At 39.3% G+C, this 16,849-nt stretch overlaps 1 protein-coding gene across 1 annotated transcript in view; it reads left to right on the forward strand.

Annotated features, from left to right (window-relative positions):
• The window catches only part of LOC134674347 (bicaudal D-related protein homolog), a 159,242-nt gene that overhangs the window by 103,744 nt on the left and 38,649 nt on the right, over positions 1 to 16,849 (forward strand). Inside the window, exon 2 of the mRNA XM_063532398.1 lies at positions 10,165 to 10,305. Coding sequence (XP_063388468.1) covers positions 10,165 to 10,305 — 141 coding nt within the window. The remainder of the gene's footprint in view (positions 1 to 10,164; positions 10,306 to 16,849) is intronic.

Below are 16,849 nucleotides of genomic sequence, written 5' to 3' on the forward strand. Positions count from 1 at the left end.
GGAAACCAATATACTTAGACCTCCACATCAGTAATAAGTCTGCGTGGCAGGAGATCTTTCTTATATTGGTTACTTTGAGGTTAGCAGAGTGACAGATAAGTTAAAAACTAGGGCGTTTTCACAAGTCTTGTCTGTTGCTTTTACTCATAAGTCATAACAATACGCTTTTTTGTTCAAATGTCAACTTGGGATGAGATGAGAACTGACGTGTCAAGGAATTTGAAGTCATAATATTATTGTTATTCGGGTTATTATTGTATCCCGTTGATTGACGGATGTTGGACATTTGAAAGTATTGTTGTGTTGTAAACTTGACATCAGAATGCTAAAGTTTGTCAAAGGACTGTCTCATTTCTGTCATAGACAGAGAGAATCGTACTATCTGTGTCTTACACTAGTACTAGCAACCAAAAGAAAAGGATGAGTATAGTTTTCCTGGTTCTTACTGACTGACAAATTGGTTTGACCAACATATAAAATAGTGCAAGGTGCGTTACACTTGACAGCACACTTCACACAGAATGTGTAAAAAAATTGAAAATCAAACGTGGTCTCTAGATGGGTTCTAGCAATGTGTAGATACCTATGTCCATTCTATCTTTAATATTTGTATGCTCCTTAGCATTATATTTCAGACATTATTTAGGCAATTCTGTCAATTTTAAAACAAAACACCTCATGATACATTCAACATGTACTTACATGCTCATTTACCTATTTCCTAGGGGCCCGATTCGGATTTTGAAATAGACATCTATTAGATATATTTTAGACATCACCAAGATACGAACGATATGTTTAAGATCTAACATGTCAAATTTGACATTTGCGCGATTCTGGAGATACTCTTGAACGATTTCCACAAGATATGACTTAGAGATCCAATTGACATCTAATAGATATCTTACTCTATCTAACGTAAAAGTGACATTGATTGCCCGAATTGCGCTGCAAAAGAGAACTAGTTGATATCTAAACGTCGTATCAAGAATGGATCTAGTACTTGTCGTCTCTTGTGAATATCTTGAAGTTCGAATACGGCAGTAGTACAATGTTCTTTTAAACCTTGTTAGACGTTTACTCAAATGCAATGTTGGCAAATATAGACAATGACGTAGGTATTATACGAGTATGTTCTTTTGTTTGGAATCGAAACCACCTGTTTACTGAACTACCTTCAATTGTATTTGTAAGTCGTTTTAACATCTTTTACTCTACACTGTGCGTGGTATGTTTTGTAAACTACAGTGAAATCATTCTGACATCACATATTGGACAGTTACACATTGACCCTTATATATATGTGTTAAAGGCTATCAGTTAAACGGTAGATCTTAGCATCATATCTATAAGGGTGAATTCATAACTCTCAAATATGTGATGTTAGAATAATTTCACTGTAAAATGATTTTGTGAAGGTCTGGCGCATTTTTAATCCAGCGTATTTCGCTAGCCGTGCAAAGGGGAAACGCCAGCAGCGTGCTAGGTACATTTAGCCGGGTACCTATGGCCTAATAGCATGTAGGTAATACCCTTAATTTTTATATTTACCTAGTTATAAGTTTGTAAATTTCTGTTCTTATTTGTACATCATTTTTAATATTATTTAAAATTTTGTGAAATAAAACTATGTACTTAAATGAATTGTATCGCGTATAATGAATTTAAAATACGCATACGCGATGTAATTCGCTTAATAGGGCCACTTGCGTGTTCCAGGGTTAGGAAACTAACTCGGAGTTAACAGTACAGTTTAATCCTGTATGAACGGTTAATTCTAAGTTAGTTGGCTAACCCTAGAACCTTCTATTGGCCCTTTACATAGTCTTATTTCATGAGTAACTATCGCGGTATTAAAAGACAATATTAAAAATAAGTTTTAGTTATTTAATAGAAACTTAGGCAAGTTACGTAACATTCAATTAAATTCGCTATTTAAACCAGGAATAGTCACAAGCAAAACGCCTTAAGAACGAAGTCTGTAGGTATTAGGTTCAGCAATCAGTGCAGTATCATAGAAAACACCATCAATAATCTTGTCTATGTGTATCGGATTAGATCTTGACTCCCGACTCGCCTTGAGCAGCATTCGAATTTCTAGGATCTAATTTTGATTTGATTTCGATTTACCAGTACTTGCAGTGCATTTCGCGCTCGCCTAATAAGCGTAATAATAACAAATAAGTTTTATGAGGTTAGCTCGAAGACATCCCTCAAAGAAATCAGTTCGCGGCTTGACTTGGTAGCTACATATTTACTTTACTAAAGTAACCTGTCTACAATGTTTTGTGTAATAAACTTACCAACTTACTTATTATAGACGGTCAAGCAAATCTTGTCAGTAGAAAAAGGCGCGAAATTCTAATTTTCTATGAGACGATAACCCTTCGCGCCTACATTTTTCATATTTGCCGCCTTTTTCTACTGTCAAGATCTGCTTGACCAACTATAGGTAGTAATACATGGTAATACTAAGTATAAGGGCCAGAGGCGTAGCCAAGAAGCCAATCGTTTGCGCTATCACAACGAAGCGCTTTCTGTTTCTCTATCCCTCTTATATATTAGTGCGATAGAGAGAGCGTTTTATTGTCGCAGCGTAACCAAATGGTATCTTGGCTAGGCACCCGATGCACTGCGATTAATGTCAAATCAAGATCAGCCGGCCTAGCCAAGGTTACAATCGCTATCGCTTCGACAACGAAAAGCATTATGTCTCTCTATCACTCTTCCATATTAGTGTGACAGTGACAGTTGCGTTTCGATCGCTACGGAGCGTAAGCGATTGGCATTTTGGCTACGCGGCCAGATGTTTAAACTACGAATGCCTGGGCCCCTATTCGACAAGCGACGTTTGACGTATCGTGTTGATCTGCCGTTGATGTGGGAAAAATCATAAGTTCTCGAATACGAACAATGTCAAAATTTGACATTAACAATCCACAGTTAGGGTGACAAGCAAACCAAACCGAACCACCCTTAGTTTAGAGGTGAGTTTTGGTTGTACCAAATGATATTATCCACCGTTGATGGAATCAACACTTAGTATGGAATAAAATCATCTGTTGATTTGACGTGGATGCGAAATCTGACAGTTGCACATGTCGAATTTGGCCCCTGCGCTCGCGCATCTATAATCACACGATCAGTTTGTCTCAAGTGAGGTAATTGCATACGGTAATTTATAACTGCTACTTGCTAACGAATGATCTAATCTAACAGCTCTAACGTAATTGCTTTGGGAAATTAAGTCTCTCTTCTTTTTTATGCGATTTGATGAATGTCGTTGACGTGTGTTTTTAGAAATATACCAAGTGAAGGTAGCGTTACGAGTACAGGCAGGCGTGGCTCACTCCGCGATTTCGTCGCTTTGCTACAGGCAGGGCTCGGAACCGGTATTTTTTTAAAACCCCGAAATTGCCCAATATTTTGAATTATTTTATGCTCCTTAGATAGGCTGAATCATGTATTTAGGTAACAACTTCGTATTATTAGATTGTCTCATTAAAAATGAAATAATAAACCAAAGAACGAAAACGAACGTAATAATACCGGTATTTTTGTATGGAGCAAATACCGGTTTCCGACCCCTGGCTACAGGTAGCTAAAAGTACATCCGTTCCACCCCAATTTTGGGGAAACCCATAAGCCGCGCGTGGCGCTGTCGCCACCTAGCGGCCATATCTGGGCTGATCGTAACAGACGCGTTTTGTTATAGAGTGAGTCTTCTGTACCTAGTACTATTATTTATCCAGTCGTACAGGTACTAAATTGGTACGGTGATGTTTAAAAGTTCATATACTCATTCATTTGGATAGAAGTAACAACAGGCGGACTTATCACTTAAGAGCAATCTCTTCCAGACAACGTTATATATTGAGTTTAAACTGTGTCGTGAATGAAAAATGATGTTGTTGTGTATAAGAAATAATAGGGTTTTTAAAATGTTTAAATAATTAATGGGAGTGATGCCTCGGATAAGATCCGCAGTAAAACATTGGACTATTGGAGTACAAGGGTCCTCTTGTTATTCTAACCTGGTTAATGGGAACTTGGTAGGATATTGAAAAGATAAAACCAAATATATAACATGCAATTTAATACATTTCGCTAACTACTCACAATGCACTCCGCTTTAGGGCGGGCGCTGCTCAAAATACAATCGGTTTCTCTAAACTGTCGGCGGTTATGGGGTGACACTATAGTAAACCTTAATCTACGATCGCGAGACGGACGAGACGCGGAGTTTTGGCCGAAACCTGGGATAAAAGTCTAGTGCACTCACGGGTACCGAACGTAGCTATCATCCACAGGCCCGCTGGTATTTAACGCAGCAGGCGGATCGCTGATGGTGGGCGGCGGGCGTTCCTCAAGCTCCGGCTTTGGCAAGCCCGGGCGAGAACAACCCGCGGCGCTCGGAAGTTCCGCAAGAAGGATCCGCGCGATGAGACCTTGGGGTCGTCGGACCGCGGCAAGGCTGTCCGACACACGGCTCGCGGGTCAAAGCCGTGCCCTACGGCTTGATGGTGGCGCCAACATGACGCTCAACGAAGGCGAGGGCGCGCAACGACGCTCGGGGAAACACGGCCATCGGCCATGCTTGCGCTCGCCGATGACGTGGAACGCACGCGGTAGCTTGTGCACTTTTCGCGCACAACACACACTCGGCGATACGCGCAACTTAACATCCCAATCTCTCCCCGGCCGAGCCAGGCGGCGGAAGGAGACGAAAATGGTTTATTTCAACCTTTACATGATTAGGAGCGATATCAATGCTAGCGAGCCAATTCCAACCCCCCAAGTGAAGTGACAGTTCGAAATCATCTCCTCCCGGACACGTTGCGTTTCGGTTCACATCAACACATTAAACGTCAAACCAACTTAAATCTTTTTTAAATCGAATGATTCTCGAAAAAATATCAATGCTCATTAATACTTGTAATACTTTAAGTGGTTAATAATAATTACTAATAATTATATTTTTATCGTACGTTTTCTACCTTGTTTCATTCAGAATACCTTCTTTCCGATGCGGTAACTAAACGCATAGTCTACTCTCTGACAGTTCTCCTGTCAAAAATTTCAACCTTTTGACACCTTCATAATCACTATTTATGTTTCATAAAAATTCCGAAAATGATTCTAAAATACTAATTAAATTAGGATGTGACCTATTTGAGCAGTTAGGGTAAACCAGGAGGATCATTTTGATATGCATGAAGCCAGGTTTGGTTCAACAACCTCCGCGCAATCTGGGTGACAAGTTCCGTTCAAGTGGCATACTCTTTAGACTTGTTTCTTCGAAACCAGTTAACCAGGAGGCAGGATATGCTAATCAACCTACAGCTGAGAAGGTACATTATAGTTTTACATAAGTGTCATACTCTGGTGTATGTTATTTTGTCCAAAATGCGACACTAATGTTGTACAGGTCACATTGTATGAGAAAGTACCTGTTTGGTATAGGAAATTATGTAGCATCGCTACAATATCCCCTCTCTCGGCAAAGAGGTTAAGCACCGGTTAACCGAGGCAGCCGGGGTAACCGGAGAAAAAAAAATCTTTTCCCAAAAAATCATCTGGTCCAGTAGGACGTTAACTATACATGCGGACATATACATGCGCTCCATATTTATTGTCGTTTGACATTAGAAATCACAGCGTGTGGCCACCACACTGTGGTTTCTGCTACTCAACTAAAAAATATAACCTAGATTTCCTTTGAAATAGTCTTAAGTTGTATAATGTAGTCGCTATAGTTAATAATGAGCTAACTCTCATTTTGAGGCTAATTGATATCTTTTAATGCTAACAAAAATATTAGTTATCTTTGATTAGGCTAATTTATTCTAATTAATTAGTATATTACATGTAGTTATATACATAATGCAATATTAAGAATTAAGTTTTAATATGGCATGCCCTACTATGTACATGCCTATGAGTACAAAATTAACTTACTAGTACCTTAATATAATGTGGGAACTAGTTGCTAATTTATATCTACAGATTATCCAATACAATAGTGGAGGCTAACTTGTAGCTCACACTCAAGTCAAATCCCAATGTGTAGCCAGTGGGCTTACACTAAGTGAAAAAAAAACTTGGTTTTCTTTTTCATGTCTAAGTCAGTGAATTATATCTAATATAATTACATCACCCTGGACCCTTAGGGTGTGTAGTCACAAAAAAATTTGGTTTCCCTAGAAACGCTTGAAAAAAAATCTTGACCAAGTGAGTCAAGGAGGTACGCGTACTCAAAAAAAATGGGTTGTTACCTAAGTTCACCCAAATAAAAAAATAAGTTACTAACTTGAAAATACACCTTGTAAAGTATAATATTGAGCATAATGTCACTGAACCAATGCTTTAAAATTAAATGGTAACTGATTTTTTTCAGATTACCTTAACTACAAAGCGGTTTGCTCTAGCAGTCGGAAATTCGGAGGTTATGTGACGAATCAGGAATACTACTCCAAATGGAATGCAGCATGCCGTTCAACAACATGTCCCTACCTTTAGCGTATACAAATGGTGCATGTTTCAGCAGAACTTTAAAAAATGCTATGCTAAGATAGCCGAAATTGAGGTTGATTCTAAGACCAATTTCTTCAAGTTTCAAAAAAAAAAAACCAAAACAAATAATATGAACATTTAAGTTCTATAAAGTAGTTCTATTTAGAACCGAATAAGTCAAAAACAAAGAAATTTAGAGTGTCTCGTCTATCATACTAAGTCACCGGAATGAAAAGTTTGAGTTGGTTTGAGAAATAGAAATGAATAAATATTTTAATACTTTTGAAATGGGTGGGTCGGGCGGGTGGGTGTCTAACGCGGCACCCCATGGTCGCGTATTAAACAATGAGGCATTAGGCATGGGTAGGGGTGAGTAGATAAGGTATCCCCCCCCTCCTACTTCATAAAATTCCTCTCCTTCCCCGTCCGGCATGTCGGTAGAAAAAAAATGGTTTGCTTGTGTCAGGGTATGTAATAAAGTATAATAAATTGGTAACACTTCACTTTATACAGGAAGTGTTAAAATAAATTACCTACCTCTCAAATGGAGCATGGTGAAAAAATAATATGTGGCTGAGCGCTATGCTAATTAGTCATAGTGTAGCCTAATAATAATTGTAATAATTGATGAATTTGCTACCCTGTCACAAGTAAACTCACAAATTAATTAATATTATATTTTTAAAACAAATGATTTCACTCAATTTTTTAAATATTAAGTTTTTTTAAATGACAAAAATTTTATAAATTTATGTTATCACTCTCCCAAGCTCACAGTAACCAGGCTATATATTGAATTTAAGCTTTGTTCGGGCGCCATTGTCGTGAATGAAAAATGATGTTGTTGTGTATAAGAAATAATAGGGTTTTTAAAATGTTTAAATAATTAATGGGAGTGATGCCTCGGATAAGATCCGCAGTAAAACATTGGACTATTGGAGTACAAGGGTCCTCTTGTTATTCTAACCTGGTTAATGGGAACTTGGTAGGATATTGAAAAGATAAAACCAAATATATAACATGCAATTTAATACATTTCGCTAACTACTCACAATGCACTCCGCTTTAGGGCGGGCGCTGCTCAAAATACAATCGGTTTCTCTAAACTGTCGGCGGTTATGGGGTGACACTATAGTAAACCTTAATCTACGATCGCGAGACGGACGAGACGCGGAGTTTTGGCCGAAACCTGGGATAAAAGTCTAGTGCACTCACGGGTACCGAACGTAGCTATCATCCACAGGCCCGCTGGTATTTAACGCAGCAGGCGGATCGCTGATGGTGGGCGGCGGGCGTTCCTCAAGCTCCGGCTTTGGCAAGCCCGGGCGAGAACAACCCGCGGCGCTCGGAAGTTCCGCAAGAAGGATCCGCGCGATGAGACCTTGGGGTCGTCGGACCGCGGCAAGGCTGTCCGACACACGGCTCGCGGGTCAAAGCCGTGCCCTACGGCTTGATGGTGGCGCCAACATGACGCTCAACGAAGGCGAGGGCGCGCAACGACGCTCGGGGAAACACGGCCATCGGCCATGCTTGCGCTCGCCGATGACGTGGAACGCACGCGGTAGCTTGTGCACTTTTCGCGCACAACACACACTCGGCGATACGCGCAACTTAACATCCCAATCTCTCCCCGGCCGAGCCAGGCGGCGGAAGGAGACGAAAATGGTTTATTTCAACCTTTACATGATTAGGAGCGATATCAATGCTAGCGAGCCAATTCCAACCCCCCAAGTGAAGTGACAGTTCGAAATCATCTCCTCCCGGACACGTTGCGTTTCGGTTCACATCAACACATTAAACGTCAAACCAACTTAAATCTTTTTTAAATCGAATGATTCTCGAAAAAATATCAATGCTCATTAATACTTGTAATACTTTAAGTGGTTAATAATAATTACTAATAATTATATTTTTATCGTACGTTTTCTACCTTGTTTCATTCAGAATACCTTCTTTCCGATGCGGTAACTAAACGCATAGTCTACTCTCTGACAGTTCTCCTGTCAAAAATTTCAACCTTTTGACACCTTCATAATCACTATTTATGTTTCATAAAAATTCCGAAAATGATTCTAAAATACTAATTAAATTAGGATGTGACCTATTTGAGCAGTTAGGGTAAACCAGGAGGATCATTTTGATATGCATGAAGCCAGGTTTGGTTCAACAACCTCCGCGCAATCTGGGTGACAAGTTCCGTTCAAGTGGCATACTCTTTAGACTTGTTTCTTCGAAACCAGTTAACCAGGAGGCAGGATATGCTAATCAACCTACAGCTGAGAAGGTACATTATAGTTTTACATAAGTGTCATACTCTGGTGTATGTTATTTTGTCCAAAATGCGACACTAATGTTGTACAGGTCACATTGTATGAGAAAGTACCTGTTTGGTATAGGAAATTATGTAGCATCGCTACAACTGTGTTTACAGTGTCTAAATTGTTATTTCTGAGGGCATTTAGAGTTTCTTTGTAATATTTTCCGTCAATAATTCCCAATGTTTTTAATAGTTAAAACCAATATCTGAAACTTGCGAAGATAGGTCATTTTTACGTGAAAAAGCGCTTCTTTTTAAACAGCTTTATCAAAGATTAATCTTTTCACCGCCATTGATTTATAGTCAGTCTGTAGTCTTACGTTAAATTTGTTGCTTGGCAATGATGAGACTGCATTAAACAGCCTCAGTCGCTAAGCGAACTTTAATTTAATTAGTTTTCCTCGCAAAACAAATGCTCATCAGATCAAATCGTCAATTGATTGCCAGCAAAAAACCGGCACCGGCAGAGGAAGTAACTTCTTTGTACATTTCCCGGCTATTGTCTATGGTGGAAAAGGTTCTAGTTATGGTGTTCGGGAATGTCATTAATGTTGGCATTGGTGACAATGTCACAATGTGGCATTGATATGCGGTGATTTCTAACGATTGTCTTTGCTTTTTTGCTGGGGCAAAGCAAAATGTTATGTATGTAAATATCAATGACCTTTTATTTATGTAGACGGGTGACGTTCATAGTTGACAAAACTAAAATTTAATCCAACGATTTTAACAACTTGACAGGTTGGCGTCACCCATACGACTAACTAAATATAGGTTACGGAACCTATATTTAATGGCTCACGATCGTGCGCCTGGTACCATATCTACCTCAATTTACTTACATCTATGCATAATATTACACTCGAAAGCAAGGACAATTCATCACTTTTTATGTAATACCCATATTATCCATACAATGTAAATGGCTAATGCATTCAATAAAAGATCAAACAGTTAAGCAGCACATCAATTAGCACATTAAAAATAATAGAAAACACTAATTTTTTTTTAAGATTATAGTCAATGCCAAATATGTTATAGAGCCTTGTCCAAATCAGTCTAAACATGCATCACAAACGCATTTTATTAAATTTCTTTTAATCTATGCCACTGAAAAAATAATAATTAATCTCGCTAAATAAAATTAAAATATATCGCTGGCGGCATTTCCCCGCTATATCACGTTATGGGAGAAAGCTGCCAGCTCTTCGGTCACCAGTGACGTCGATTAGTCTTTTTGATAGCTCTTTAAAAAGTTGTAGCATTAGGACCCCACGGGCCAAGGTAATCATATCTCGCTTGATATAATATTAACCATATATTTTCTTTCACAGGAGTTGGAGCAAGAGAAGCACCTGCTGAGACGTCGGCTGGACACGACACAGGGCGAATATGAGGCGCGCATACTGGAACTGCAGAATGACATTCGGGAGCTCACCACCAAGATCGGCTCAAGGGACACTTCTGTCAAACAGGTACAGTACAAATTTAATAAGTCCTTTTTCTAATATGTAAAACGATATTCCTAAAGATAAGAAGACGCTTTTAGTGGAATACGTACTCATTGTTTCTAATAATGAGCGTAAAGTCCTGAATTTCATCGAGTAATATCATCAATTTTGCATTATTTTGACTTTTCTTGTAAGAGCGCTCTTAACTGCTTCGAAATAATGACCGATTCGGTCCCATCCTCCGTTCGTTCGGCTTACAGATTTGTTTTGACTGACTGTTGCAAGAATATGCACATCTACCTACGTATGTATAGGTAACCATACATAACAGGAATATTGCTGCGAAGTTTATCAATTTTACATCAGGTACCTACAGCAGCCGGGTCAGGGTCATGCATAGACCGAAAATACGCTTTCTGTACTCTAAAGTTAAAGATTCTGAAGCTTAATTTCTGGTTGTGACTTTACATTACTCAAATTAGGCGCCGATTTGGGACTAGGGAGTATCTACATGTTCTTCCAATGTTCTTAACTTTCACTTACATAACATATGTGAACCTAATCCTAATACATATATAACTAATTATTAAGAGAAGTTTTTTTCTGGAAGCTGGCTTATATACTCGTAGATATCGTAGGATACAACTTGGCAGATGGGTTATCTAAGTACCATTCGGCATCTGTTATATGTATCTTACATACTACGATTGTGCAAAAATCTACTGTGCTTCTTTGGTCCGTCATGGATTAGTAGATTTCCTGCTTGAACAAGCTCCAATGGTGTTTCTGTACATAATACCGATCTCTGTTCTGCCTCGTTTATAACTAGTACAAAAGTGCACAAGAATAACGTTTCTTACCTACAAAAAATTAAAGCGCAAACGCTGTCAAAACCAAACCTTTAAGTCTTTCATTCCTATATAGAGAACACCATGCTGACTGTAACTAAAAAGCGAATTCTTCCAGTTTTTTGTGATACTCTTATTACGTGCGGCTGTTTAACGCAATAATAGTGGGGTCATAGGTCGAAGAAATTGATTCGGTTTTACTTTACGGTTGAAACTTTCTTAGACAAAAATCGTCTGCAACTAAAGAGGTAACAGGAGAATGAATGTAATGTGAAGTCAATCTTATCGTAATATATTTAGGGCTTAAAATCATAACGAATTGGGATGGGAATGAAGTTATTTTAGAATTTAAGTGTTAACTTCCGGTATATTACGAATATTGCGCGGTTATTTATTAAATTAGTCAGAGTAAGTAATATTTTTACTCAGTAAGTAGTAGCGTAGAATTTCAAATTTCATAGACCCATTCCAGTAAGTGGTTTTCAACAGGTATCAGTCTGTATTAAGAAAAACCTTTGGATCATGTGTTCATTCTTCGTTAGACAAAAGTAATCAAAGGAACAGCGCATTTATAAGTATTTGATATTCAAAACCGGGCAAGTGCGAGTCGGACTCGCGCACGAAGGGTTCCGTACCATAATGCAAAAAAAAAAAACAAAAAAAAAGCAAAAAAAAAAACGGTCACCCATCCAAGTACCACTCCCGACGTTGCTTAACTTTGGTCAAAAATCACGTTTGTTGTATGGGAGCCCCATTTACATCTTTATTTTATTCTGTTTTAGTATTTGTTGTTATAGCGGCAACAGAAATACATCATCTGTGAAAATTTCAACTGTCTAGCTATCACGGTTCGTGAGATACAGCCTGGTGACAGACGGACGGACGGACGGACAGCGAAGTCTTAGTAATAGGGTCCCGTTTTACCCTTTGGGTACGGAACCCTAAAAATGGACTTACTCGTATTAATAACAGAAATTTCTCAATCATTGTATCGTATACGTTAGGAATCCGAACATTTACGTTCATGATTTAGTCAGTAAATAAAACAAAATAATAATGGACATCATCTAGCAAAATAACTACGATAATTTTAAATAAATCAAGATTAGGTAAAACACATTTACGAAGCCTCCATTTTCATGCGTTCCCTTCTCTCCTTTTTTGCATCTGCTTTTGCAACGTAAACCACAATTCTTGATTGCAAGATGCATTTGGTGCAAACTTTATATGTAAGTAGTATCTATGATTTCTATCTTTATATGATTCACTCAGTCTAACCCTAGACGGTAATACCACTATACTATTGCTTAGATGCAGACTGATTTTATACACGCGATTTTATATTATTCATAGGTTGTAATATTGTTACGTCTGGACGTTGCACTTTGTTACAGTGCAGACTTTACGTCCGATATTAAATGACTTAGGTATCAGCCATTATGAAATACATACATAATAGGTCCATAAACGAGTGTATGTTATAGTGGAAAGATACCATCCACACGGTTAACTGACAATTCGTAAACATAATCCTGAAAGTGTGGGTACAGTCAGCAACTGAAGTTGCTAAACGGGCGAGGTGTTCAAAATTACCTTGACAGGCTAAGAGCGTTCTCTTAACAATAAAGTCGCGGCACGATCATTTTGAACACCTGGCCCGCTTAGCAACTTTTGCTGCTGACTGTAGGTACAGTAGTTAATACAGCAACTACTAGTTATACGCGGAAACTCGGCATAAATCGTTTGTTTTCAACCTAGTCCACAAGAAAGCTGTGATATTTTGATTCCTCGGAGGCGGGTGACCCAGTGAGATAATTAATACTAAATAAAATAAAATGACTAAATAAACAGACGACGATTGACGAATTTTAAAAGTGAATTTACTCTTTTAGCGGTAATTATAGTCGTCCAATTGACAGATTCTAAACAAAGACCAGACTACAATAAACCCTAATTAGCCCGAAACCTGCTAAAACAATGTACTTACCTCTATCCTTGGCCCTTGCATCGACAAAAAGCCAAATGTGATTAGCATCATGGCCCGGCCATATCGCGCGAACCGAGCCAAGGCCAGGCATTGTCGGCTTCGGACAATATTAAAAAACGAGGTTATATGTTTTGGTTAGGTACTTACTTACTTACTCCTCTGGCGCAGCGACCCAAAGTGTGTCTTGGCCTCCAACACGACTGCTCGCCACTGATCCCGGTCTTGTGCCGTGTCTCGCCAGTTCTCAACCCGGAGCTCGCGCAGATCAGCGTCCACCACATCCGCCCATCGATACCTAGGTCGACCAACCGGGCGGCGTCCTATCGGTTTTCCCTCAAACGCTCTTTTCACCGCCCGATCACCTTCCATTCGCTGAAGATGGCCGAGCCACCGAAGCCTTTGCGCCTTTGTCACACCAATGATGTTTGGTTCAGCAGCTAGTTCTTCAACTTCGGCGTTCTTTCGGATTCTCCAGCTGCCATCGGGTCTCTGCGTTGGGCCGAGGATTTTGCGGAGAATCTTCCTTTCGGCCACCAACAGCTTATTTTCCTCCTTCAGAGTTAGTGTCCAGGCTTCACATCCGTATGTTAAAATAGGTCGTATCACGGTCTTGTAAATTCGGATCTTAGTTTTTCTGCTGAGAAGCCTGGACACCAAGACTTTATGCAGAGCTGCGCCGCATCGCAAGGCATTCTGAATGCGAATGTCGATTTCTTCGTCACGGGTATTGTTGTCGTTGATTGTACAACCTAGGTATTTGAATTTGGCCACCCCTTTGAACACAGTATCTCCGACATGTAGATCTGCAGGTTTGCCTCGACCGGTTTTATAACGTCGCATGTGGAGATACTCAGTTTTATCGTGGTTAATACGTAGGCCTACTTTCAGAGCTTCAGTCTCAAGGGTCTTAGTCGCCACCTGGACCCCTTCTCTACAACTACCCAATAGAGCCAGGTCATCTGCATACCCCACCACCATATGCTTTCCGTTTAGCTCTAGTCCAGCATCCAAATCTAGAACTTTCCTGAGGACATACTCCAGCACTAAATTGAAAAGCATTGGTGATAGGGCATCGCCCTGTTTTAGCCCCGTGTCCACTGAAAAAGCATCCGTCAGATCGCCCTGCACCCGTACCTTCATATTACTGGCCCTCGTTACCGCCTCAACCATGGTGACTAACTTGTTCGGGATGTTGAAGTTCCTCAGTATGGCGTATAAAGAGTCCCTGTCTATGCTGTCGTATGCCTTAGCGAAGTCCACGAACACCAGTCCAGTTTTGGTTAGGTAGGAGTTTCATAATGAAAATACTACTCAAAGGGGTAAATGTGTTACAAAACGTATTTGCTATAACTGCATTTGTACTCGTAACCGAGTAACGAACTAACAATTTCATTAAATCTTGCATGTAAATTTTAAACTGTATTTATAGTTGTATTATAGATATGAAACGTTGCTAGTAGTTATAATCCAGATGGCAATATATCGGTATCATCTAGCTGATGATGGAGCCAGAAAGTGGATAGAGGAAAGTCATTAGTTGCTGGAGGGAAGTAAAACCCTCTTTTTGTCTCATTAGAGTCATTACATTAATTCCTTTTGATTTGACTTGCCCTTCGTTTTGACATGACCAATATTAGCGGGCGTAAAGTACCTATAGTCAACGTGTTTAAACCATGGACATATATATTACTTCGTAAGGACGCGGCTAACGAGCACTAAAAAGGGGGCCGCTACATGGGTGTGATATTTGCATTTATCACACCCCGGCGCTCAGTCGTGTGGCGAATTGCGCAGTAGAAAGTTGTCACGCAGCATAACACAAAAATGCCTTATTGCGTTGTAAAAGGGTGCAAAAACCATTATAGGAAGTATAAGAAAAAAAATGGGATCTCATATCATCGGTAAGTAATTTCCAATTAGGTTTATTTATTGCTTAAAACCAATTTTAAACGATAATTTTATTTCATTCTCACGAGCAACTAATGTTCGCTCGTACGTCATAGCGCTAATGCATTAACCTTGTAAGGACGTCATTTCTCTTTGGAAGTTATTATGAAGTAGAAATGCATACTGCGTGATTTGTATAGGTAAATTTACTTAAATATGATTAGTTGATTACCTACCGGATATAATTACCGAAATTAAAGTACCTATTGTCTGTCTTACAGAGTTTGTTCCCGTTTCTTTTACATAATTATTAAAAACATTCGAAATAACAAGATCAAGTATTTGTTATTGTTTTATTCGTTGACTTAGGTACCTAGTATATTAATTCTTGTCAGGTTAAAGTTTTTAATTAACTGTAGGTAAAACTCAAAAAAAATTAACAGGTGAGCGCTAGAAACAAAGCGCGCATTTTCAAACACCGATTAATTCACATCGCTGTATTTAATACTTTCCATTACCTACTTATATTTTTGCATCATATTTGTGGACAGGTGGCACGCTCTCGTTTCGGAGGCCAAGATTCTCTTTGGATCACTGAGCCAAAATAGTTAGTTTGTATTGCTGTTTCCTTCTTTTTTACTCTACCTGTTTTGCAAGCAAGAAACTAACAGAAATAGTTGTTCGCCGCATTTTACTCGCGAAAGCTCGGGAGGTACTTATCGAACTGTACTGCTGTAGCTAGTAGCTCGGCCAACTTGTCGACCTTGACAGAGCCGGCTTACACAGGGCGGCACACCGCACTGCGCGAATGTTTAAAATATTGCATTGCCACCTGAGACGATAATGACATCACGAAATAACGTAGAAGAACGGAAACTTATAAGGATAAGTTCGCCCATTTTAATACAATAAATATGTTAACTAAAGCATTTATTACGAGAATCATAAGTAATACATAGGCAAAGGGTTAGGTTAAGACATATGTAGGTAGGGTAGAAAAGGGGTTTCAGTCGATGTGTGGAAGGGCGGCACCGTCGTCGAACCCAAGCCACCAGGCGGGGGACTTAAACCGGTGGCGTGTGCCTCGGATGCACATGGTGGTGGCACGTATAACGGCGTTACTGATCCTGCATCTCAGCCAGCCCAGTACAGTACTTAGAGATCGGTTCCAACGTTGAGATATGGTTTCTGCCATATGTTTTATAACGGAGGACATTTGGGGTGCATAGACGCTGTCAACAGATGTTACAAGTGGTGTGAAAGTTGCATGTCGCATTTCACAGGCCGTGGAATATTTTCTCTGTTTTTCGTCTTCAGCTGATTTTAGTACAGATGTCACGGGTCTTGAGAGGTAAGAAGGAGCGTCAGTGTCGACGACACGGATATCAAACAACGCCAACAAATACAACAAATAATTTTGATTAACCATAAACTTAATCGACGCTCTTCTGATATAAACCGCGAATAAACTTAACAAGCCTTGTACGCCCGTACAAAGTTATCGCGAGAGTCGAGCTCACGTAGTTGTACGCAGTGTGTAACAGATGGCGCTTTTTTGCTGACATGAAGATCGCAACGGGCAATTCATATGCATGCGCTCATCCATAGTTTGTATCTATGGTTTAAACAAATTAGGTTTTCAACAAAAACTTATTTTACAAGCTTCTATTAAACTTTCAATATTTAAAATACTTTGAGTCACAAGTTTGAAATTACAAACATTTATTAAGACAATAATTCAAAAATAACAAAGCTCATCGTAATCGAAGTCCAGCGACCTCTAAAATCTACTTATAGATAGGAAATCTTATTAGAAGGCTATTCACATCAAGGGTTCGAATGTTAA

Source organism: Cydia fagiglandana, chromosome 20 (assembly GCF_963556715.1).
Source record: "Cydia fagiglandana chromosome 20, ilCydFagi1.1, whole genome shotgun sequence".
Classification (NCBI taxonomy): domain Eukaryota; kingdom Metazoa; phylum Arthropoda; class Insecta; order Lepidoptera; family Tortricidae; genus Cydia; species Cydia fagiglandana.